Below are 9966 nucleotides of genomic sequence, written 5' to 3'. Positions count from 1 at the left end.
TGCTCCAGAAAGAAAGGGTGACCCTGGTGTTTATTTCCCTCCTAAGAAGACACCGGCCTGGCTGGCCGAGGCAGGAACACAGCCAGTAAATCACTGCCTCCAAACTCCCTAATGGAAGAAGAGTTGCATTAAGCCCATTAACATCAGCTAAATGCTTATCATCAATTTTTAATCAGAAATAAAACCAGAAATATGGTAAGTGAATCCCAGCAGCAAGTAAATTTAAATAACCGTCACAGGGAAATCCAATCACTTAAGCCTAGGAACCTACAAAGCACGCGCTGTCCGTTTGACAAAGGAAAGGGCCGACAGACATATTAATAAAGATTAAAGTGCTGCAAAGTGAGCATGCAAACCGAGCCGCTCCATTAACCCTTGCAGCTCGGCAGCGGCGCGCGGGACTCCGCCGCGCACCATGCCCGCTGTGCGCCCCTCGCTCCCGCAGGGCAGAGCTGGGCAAGGAGCCGCCGGTGCCGCCGGGGCGTGCACACCACGCCAGCCCCGCGAGCGGCAGCGCGGGCCGGGCGGCGGGGGGAGGCCCCGGGCGCGGAGGCTGGAGATGGGCGGCGGCAGGGGGGGCCCGAAGTGAGCGCCCCCCGCTGTGCGCGGGCGCGCCGGGGCGGGAGGATGCTGCAGAGCGTCTCCGGGGGGCTGCTGGCGCTGGGGGCGGCTCTGCTGTGGCAGCCCTGCCAGGGCCGCTGGAGCTGCGGGGAGCTGACCTGCGGCGAGCGGGAGAGCTGCTGTGACTACGGCAACGTCACCTACACGGAGATCAAGTGCTGCAAGCTGCCCTTTCACACCTTCCTGGACAACGTGGGCTGGTTCGTGCGGAAGCTCTCGGGGCTGCTCATCCTGCTGGTGCTCTTCGCCATCGGCTACTTTCTGCAGCGCATCATCTGCCCCAGCCCCCGCCGCTACAGCCGCCCGCCGCGCCAGCAGGACTCCCCCGGCTCCCTGCTCAACGTGACCGCGGCCACCTCGCAGGACTCCCTGCTGGACAGCAGCAGCGGCAGCGGCAGCAGCAGCCGCTACCCGGGCGAGCCGGAGCCGCCGCTGCTGCCCATGAGCTCCCCGGTCTTCCTGCAGCTGCCCAGCTACGAGGAGGTGAAGTACTTACCCACCTACGAGGAGTCCATGCAGCTGCAGCAGCACAGCCCCAAAGAGATCGTCCTGCCCGTGTCCAGCCTGGCCACGGCCGCCCGCACAGAGCCAGACAGGGCGGGAGGCAGAGTCGCCAGCAGCTGAGCGGCGGGTCCCCGCTGGGGAAGGCAGGGAATCCCCGGTGCCCAGAGAGGAGGCACTGGCCCCAGGCTGCTCAGAGGCGGGGACCCCCGCGGCAGCATCGCCACAAGGACTCGCAGGCTCTTCTGCAAGCCGCCGCTTTGCACCGCTCGTTTCCCTGGCGAGCCGGACAGCCTGGCTGCTGCCCAGAGGCGACTTTCCCCCGCCGCTGCCTAAACTTTGACATGTGTTCAGTTCGCTCCAGGATGCAACGTGCTGCAGCCGCAGAGCAGGTCCCTGCCCTGTCCCCCATCTTAACCTTCCTGGCCTTTCGTCTTCATGCGAAGTGCCTGGTGACTAGCGCATCCATCCCGTTTACTAGGGAGCAGGCGTTAAATTAGACACACACAGTAGTGACAATAACTTACTATTTCTTACAGGTCCTGTCCAATTGCAGCCAGGGTACCTGCCAGCTCTTTCAATAGCTCCCTGCTGGCTTTTGCTGCAGCTCAGACACCTCTCCCCGGAGCTACGCACCAGAGCACACCCGCATACTGTCCACCGTTGGACACACCTGACACACTAAACATCAATTTGGGTTTCTCACACCAAGAACTTGCTTGTTGTGCCCATCTTCGGGCAGATCAAAACCTTTGCAAAGGGTAGAATGTGATTTGCTGTGACAAACTTGATGTTCTGCTCCAGGGCTGAGGGGCAAGGTAGAAGAGCAGGTTTTAATAGATTGGGTCAGTTTTGTAAATACTGCAAGAAGCCAGTCACTTTGTGCTAGGGAGAGAGTAGGCATAGGGTAAACACAGGCAGCAGAGTGTAATGTTATTTCTGTTCAGAAGCTTTGAAATGACTGCGCAATTTATAAGAATTAGAACAATGCAGGCTCCTCCCAAAAAAGTTAATCCTAGTGATCGCTTTGACAAATATTGGTTTTGCAATAGCTCCCACAGGCCCAATAGAATTGGGATCCTATTGTACTACATGTGCATTAACACCTAGAAAGACATGATCTTCGTCTGGTGCCTGTTCCATTTCTTTATAAACTTTACTGGGTGAGAAGTAAGTCCATGTGGATACTGAACAGGTCTTTATCTACAAGGAAAAGCTCAGTATTGTAAACAGAACACCCTACCCGATAAGGTGCAGTTCTAATCCAAACCCAAAAAAGGTAATGACTTTCTTAATTTTTTCCTTTTGTTTGTAGAGTTTATATTAAGCAGTACTTCCAATGGAGAGGACACTTCTTATTAGTTAAGGACTGACTATGCCTTGCCTATGGCTACTGGGTGCTGATTTTCTTGCATTTGTCAACAACAAATTAAATTGAGCAGTCAGCATAATTCTCTTTCCCTTTAATACAGGCAAGAGACTATTGTGTGTGTTGGATCTCAGTTTTCAACCCTGTTCTTCTGGTTGATCCTTTGGGAAGGACAGAACAAAATGTAATATAAAGGGAACATAATGGAATAAGATGGAATGTAAGGAAATGAAAACAAAGTCTGATCCACATCACAAGTGTTTTGATAACGCGAATTTAACTTGTTGAGGAAAATACTGGATTTTGGTTGTAGCACTAGATCCCAACTTTTGTAGCATCCACATGCATGTGCTATAATTTTAGACATATTTACAACACATATGCATTATAGAAAGCTCAGAGTCACAGGGACGCTGCTTATTTGAAAAATGCCCCACAGAAAGTCTCACAAAATACTTCATCTATGTACAATTCACAAATGCTTTTTTTTGGTCCTCACCAAGACCTTGGGCCCTATCCTGCTCTCATTTAAGTGAGTAGTAAAATTCTTTTGGGCTCTAATTAGAGCTTGATCAGCTGGATTTGTGGCTCATTCACTAGTTAATAATATGGAGAATCCCTCAGAAATACAAAATTTGTATCTGTATCTGCAAAAATGAGCCACAGATATCCATATCCATATCCATGAATGCAGATACCCAAGGATATAAAGCAGATATCCACAAATTTGCAGAGTTCTAGATACAAAATGTATCTACATCCGCATCTGTAGCTGCAAAAAATGAGCCGCAGATGCGGATACTTGTGGATATCCATGGATTTGCAGGGCTCTAATAATGTAGTCATCCTATTTTCAAAAAAGGAAAGAAAAGAAAACCAAAGCCCCCTATACATAGAGTGTTAATTATATCCTTCTGCTGAGCATCTTTCCAATGAACAGGGAGGTGATGTATTGAGATCTATACCAGATGTAATGTTATTTATGACATTTATCCCCATGAGCAGAGAAAGGAGGAATAACTCCATAAATGAAGCATCCCCTCATGGATGAAGATAAATTCCATGAAAGGTTAGTCACTGTATAAATACATTTCTCTGCCATTGGTTTCAAGACAGATTGCTTTAGAAAAAAGTTGTGAAGCAAAATAAAGTTGAAATATACTGGAAAAGAATATTCTGAAAAAACTACTCAGCTTTTATGAATTTGAGTTGTGTCATCAACAGAATAACAGTATGTAAAAAGAAAGAAGAACAATGGAACTATATCCATCATATATATTATCCACATACATGTGAATATATATTGTATATACTGTACATATATTAATGAGGGAAACAGTGTGGCCTAGTTCACAGAACAATTCAGGAATTCTGGTTTCTGTTCCTGGAACTGTCACCGGCTTTCTGGGTAACCTTGGAGAGGCTACTGTGTCTGTACCTCAGTTTCCCCATCTGTAAAATGAGGATAATGTAAGGTACACTTTGTAAAGCACTCTCACAGCTACTGACGAACAACACTATATAAGAAACTGGTATTATTAATGTACAGAAAGAGGCTTTTGTCACTTCCAAACAGCCATAGCAATGTGCCACCCTTAAATATCTAACAAGATCAGGTGCTTGTGGATTCAGTTCTTACAAAGATGCAAAACTAGCTAACTAGAAATTTGTCATATGTTGCCTTATTTTACAAATAACTGAGCACAAATGCAAGAAAGGCTTTCTGAATAGGTCAAGAACTTTTTTTATTTTTTGAATACTTATGTTTCAAATTGCATTTCTCTTTCAAATGTTTACTAAAAATACTTGCAAAAGCATTTCTTCACTCCTGTTTGATAATGCTAAGCAAGGAAGATGTCCCAAAGTACTGTAATTAACAATCAGATCATGATAGAGGTGAGCCCAGTCCTGTTTCCATATTCCAAAATATGGCAATAGAGATGATCCTAAAAAGAAGTAAAGTTGCAAAAAACATAAATCAATCTTGTTCATTCTGGTGAATGGCAGGGATCTTATTGACTTCAACAGCATCAGCATCAGTATCTTAGTAAGAAATTTAAAATGCTGGAGCACCATGAGGATATTCCTTTGTAAGTTAAAATGTCTCTAAAAGCAGTTTCTTTTTACAGTTATGAGAAACCTAAAGGAGGAAAATATTGACATGATTGCCATTTAAAAACTGGGTTTGATTCTGCAGTCCCCTCTCACATCAAGTGACTTGTGTGTTGTGAATGGAAATACTGGTGTGTTGAAGGAACACAAGAAATGCAGCATTGCTTAGTCATCCATTTTTTAAAAAATATGCAAAATCTGTAAAAAAGCATCTGTTTTCCATCTTGAAGGGAGTCATTAGAGAATTTTCATTGTATTTTCTGAGAAATAATCCATGGGCAGAAAATATTCTGAGGATTAAAATATTAATGAAAAAGGGGTAAATTCTATTATTATCTTTATGTTTTAGTACAATGTTTAAAAACACAGTGTTTCAGTTGAAAGATTAACCCCATTGGGATTTGCAATATGTTTTTGTCAAGCTAAGCTAAGGAAAACCTTAAAGTGTTATAATCTGGTCATCAGTGAAGAAAATCCCATTGATTAGAAAATATTTAAATATTTGGGTCATCAAATATTTAAATATTTGCATTCTCAGGGAGAGTAGCCATGTTAGATTAATTCTGTATAGTTTAATGAAAGTCCGTGAGAGTTATTCAGAGTAAAGCTTACAGTGCAGCCTGATGCCTGTGGGAGTAGAACAGAAATAACTAAGGACATACTTCAGATCCCATTAAAGTGAGCAGCCAAACTCCTTTTCAGTGGAAACAGAATTGAACCTGCACTCTAAACAGGCAGTTAGGAAATGTACTCACACCTATTTAATCTGCAGTTCAGGGTTTCATTAAAAAGCTTTGCTGTTTCAGTCCAACTTGGTTAATGCAGTTAGAAGTGCCTGCCAGGCACTTTTAGAAAATTATTGCATTTTTTAAAAATCATAAGGATGGACTCATTTAAAAAGCAGAACTTTAATCCTCATCACAAAATTTTATGTGATATAAAAACTGATAATGATAATTTTTAAAGACTAATATGTCTCCCATCTCATCCTCTTTTTATCAAGCTAAATATATTAAACAAGTCTCACTATGCAGTAGAGATGTGAAAGGTTAACCAGTTAACCAATAAGCCTCATCCTTAATGGGTAAGGCCTACTGATGACGGTTAACTGGAGGGGGCTGGAGCCCTCCTAGTAGTCCTTCTGCCTAACCTCTGCACACAGAGTTCTCCTCCCTTCCCCAGCACCTTGCAGGTGGGTCATGGGCTTGGGGCTTCTCCCCTGCAACTGGGAGTCTGCGCTGGTGCTTCGGCCCCCCAGCCCTCCACCTCTCGGCAAGGTTGGAATGCTAGCACCAGCTTACCACTAAGGGGGAGGGAACCTCATGGGCTGGATCCAACTTGTGGGGGAAGGAAGTGGTTTTGCATGCAGCCTCTTCCTTTTGCTCCAGGTGGAGGAATGGCAGCACAGGAGACTGCTTGCTTGGAGGCTTTTCCTGCTGCTTTCTTTGGCTGGAATCATAGCCAATGGGAATAGCAGGGGACAGTGCCTGGGAAGAGTGCCTGGGAGCAGCCCAGACCCTGCACCCCCATCTCCCTCACACATCCTCCTCATGCCAAGACCATGCACTCCCACCTTGCTCCAGCACCCTCCCTCCATCAACTCCCACCCCACTCCTGCATCTCACCTCCCACCCAGAACCTCGTGCTCAGCCTGCTCCTGTACCTACCTCCTGGCCAGACCCACCACCCCCTACTGCACTCATTTTGTCATCATGGGTGGTTGGCTGGTAGTCCACAGAAAAATCTGCCTTGAGTGGGGTGTACTGTGGGCCAAAAAGGTTGAGTACCACCGACCTGATCAATCCTGTCTCTTTCCTGGTGCAAAATTGGGGGCCTATTGTAGGTCTATTAAACCATAGTGGATTAAAAGTTTGTTCAGTCTAAAAGACAAGCCCTAGAAGAAGTGCTGTTTTTCCAGTGGAGGTATCTACTTGTAAATTGGGCCTAGTTAAGTCTGGGTGCTGGCCAACAGAAATAACTTAATCATGTACTCCAATCTTTGCATAGGAGATTATCTTTCCTTCAGTTTCCTTTTCAACACTCAAAATACTGAGCTCAATACAGGTGAGATGGATGGCAAAAGAATAAAAATATTTAAAATTTAAATATCCACCTCTAGATTGTACTCTAGATTGAGTAGTTGTTACCAACTGATGATTGATGTGGTGTCCATGAAATGAAAATAATAGTTTTGCTGCATTTCCTAGTGAACAGATGTCCTCAGTAAAGAAAGAAATAAAACAAAACAAATCACTATCCCAGTTGACTCTAATTGGCACTTTTGATGACAGCCCTTGTAGAGATGCCAAGGACTGAATAGACATTGAAGACTGACCTAATGTTGCCCCCTGTCATGTAGTCCCTCAAATGCATGCTTGAAGCTTAAACAGTTTTGTCTGCACTGTACCTGTTCTGTGCACAGAGGACTTCAATTTTCAGAGCTGCTATGCTGATGCTTTTCACCAGATCTAAATTTGTTGAAAGAAATGAGTAACTTTCCCCCTTGCAATATATCTCTTATATATATTTACTGTACAATACGTAGCCCACTTAATTTGCAGTTGCAGTATAGCTGCAATGGTCAAAGTGAACATTGAAAACATACACTCTCATCACTAGCCTAAGTAACACCAGCCTTAAATTAATAATTGATCAGAATCCCAACATATTGATCAGCACCCCTACGTTCCAGGTCTATGACAACTACTGCTTTTTATGCTATTGTTACAAGTCTGGTTCCAGCAAGGTGCTGTATGTTCTCAACTGCTACAGAATTCAATTAGAGTTGAGGAGGCTCAGCACCTTGCAGAATCAGATCCTAGATGCCTAAGTAAACAAATGCAGAAAGTATCTTTTCATTTTCATCTTGAAGCTAGTACTCAGGTTTCAATGTACATTTACAGTGTATGCAGAAAATTATACATCACAGAATCCTTTACGTTTGGAGTGCTGTCTCTTAAAATGCATATCTGGTTACTTTCAAAGGAAAAAAGTTGGAAAAGAGATTAGAATATTTCTAAACAGTTGGCTTTTTCTGCAAAATCCTAATTGCTGCATCTGTTTCACAATATGAAGTAAAAGCTTTCTTGCAGAATCCTTTATAAAATATATGCAAATGATCAAACATAATAAATACTGTTTATACTTCCATGCTGTCTAATCATTCAAGACATGTCTAGTTCTATACAAATAAAGAAGGTAGCTTGTTTTTTCATTTATAGTGTCGAGCCTTTATATGTCCATATATTATATGAGGCACTAAGTACAATTTTAAATAAATCATAAATGGGTTAATGCGCCTAAGTTAAAAACCAGCTAGTTTATATTTCACTGATTTAAGCTTCACAGCATCAGTCAATTCCTGACAGAAATGAAGCTCCAAAAGTATTCATTGGAAATGTAAACTTTTATATACAGCTAGTTCCAATCAAACATTTCTTCAGAACTTACAATTTTAAATATTTTTTAATATGGAGACTCTTTTGGTACCCTTAATTTTATGACAGAATTAAAAGCACATCATCAGAGACATGGATAACCAGATAATTTTGATAATTGCTGAATAAATAAGGTTTTTTAAATTTAGATATGGATGAATGCACATTTCATATTACATTAATTATATAAAACTATAAGCAATGACATCTTTAATTACTCATATTAAACACAAATTCTATGGAGACATGAAGTGTCAGTTCATTTTACAACAATTATTAAATGTTACCAGTGGTCTCTCTAATTTCAGAAAATAAATAATTGTAACTCCAAAAGTTTACTTGTTGAAGTATCCATTAGGAAATACAAAGGTTGTAAGTAATTACCTTTATTTCACTGTGATGCTTTTTTCCTGTTTCCAGGATTAGTCATCACCATTTGTCAGGAATGCTATGAGTTTCAAAACTATGTCAGTATTTTATCTTGGCAGTACTGATTATTTCATCTGTAATGAGGCAAATGAAATCAACAACTCAGTGGGCCAGACTTGCTCCCATTATTTTATGTACTAGTGTAAATGGGTGAGTACAACAAGGCCTATCCACTGCTAGGCCAGGCTTAGTGGTACAGAAGCTTTGTCATGCTGACCAGAGCAGAATTTGCTTCCACATAATTGATTCATTAACATTCTGTTAATCGTCTGTGTGTGTTAGCAAATTATTTGAGACTTGATCCTTCAGATGATTGTATATGTGCGCACACCTGCACCTGTGTATAATCAACTGCAGGAACCAGACCTTAGTATTTTTTTGGCCATGTCTACCCTAGGAGATTATTTTGAATGTACTAAGTTTGACTTCTGGGCACCCGATTTTGCAAATTCAAAGTTCCGTGTCCTCACCATAAGTAAAAATCGCATGTAGTCTGAGGCAGGCTCCATTAATGTGGCCGTGCTGCCTTGGACTCAGAACCCCAGGAAGCACTCTGGAGAGCTGCGGGAGGCCTCCTCGAGGCCAATTAGTTTGAATTAGCAGCACCGGAGTGTCCACACTAATGTTATTTCGGACTTACAAGTTCGGGAATAGCGTTATTCCTCATGAAAAGTAGGACTACAGAGTTTGAATTCTGCAGCCCCTTATTTTGGAATAATGTGCTAGATAGTATGGATGCAACACTTACAAAATGGACCTTCGGGGGCTTATTTCAGACTAAGGTTTTAGTGTAGACCAGGCCTATGAGACTTATCTCAATATATCATTAATTGGAATGTAAGTAAAAGACATAAATCTATAAAATTGTGGTAATTACATTGGGGCCACATTAAACTAGGTGCTGAACATACCCATAGGAAGAGAATGACTCCAGTTGCTACTCTTACTGTTACTCGTTCTTAAATAGTTTATTAACAAAAGAGACAAAGATTAGGCATGAAGAAAAGGAATGGGATAGAATATATGCATAAATGCTCTGATCCTGTAAAGCACATGCAAATGCACTAGGACTATGGACTTTGATAGGATTACTTCAGAGGGCATAAAGTGAAGCACATGCAAAAGTCTTTGCAGGGCATCAGGGGGTTGATCAGCATTTGGCTTACTAGTTCAAATTTTTCAGTTTTTTTACTGTATTTTTTATTTTTAATCTTCCCAAATTATTTTAAACCTTGCCTTTATTTCTATATATGCTATTGCATATAACTCTGACTTTTTCTGTTTGGTTTGTAATTAACACTTGCATTTTTTTCTGCTTTTTTAAAAAAGATGTGACTTGAGTTAAATGACAGTTTTCCCCACAATTTATACATTACACATTTATACATCTAACAACAAGCTGGATCCAGGCTCCAGGATATTCATCCTGCCACCATTGAAATAAATGCAGAATATTCTCTGGCCATGGCACTAGTGGGAGGAAGATCAGGCCATGTC

General features: G+C 42.3%; 1 protein-coding gene across 1 annotated transcript; it reads left to right on the top strand.

Annotated features, from left to right (window-relative positions):
* Nucleotides 1-342: 342 nt before the first annotated feature.
* Nucleotides 343-5857, top strand: C10H3orf80 (chromosome 10 C3orf80 homolog). Its single transcript, XM_089780801.1, has one exon. The coding sequence runs from the start codon at nucleotides 628-630 to the stop codon at nucleotides 1243-1245; it is 618 nt and encodes a 205-aa protein (XP_089636927.1). The 5' UTR covers nucleotides 343-627; the 3' UTR covers nucleotides 1246-5857.
* The last annotated feature ends 4109 nt before the right edge of the window (nucleotides 5858-9966 follow it).

Source organism: Pelodiscus sinensis, chromosome 10 (assembly GCF_052426305.1).
Source record: "Pelodiscus sinensis isolate ZL-2025 chromosome 10, ASM5242630v1, whole genome shotgun sequence".
NCBI classification, from domain to species: Eukaryota; Metazoa; Chordata; order Testudines; family Trionychidae; genus Pelodiscus; species Pelodiscus sinensis.
The sequence above is the reverse complement of the archived record's forward strand: the minus strand, read 5'-3'. Positions and strand labels throughout refer to the sequence as shown.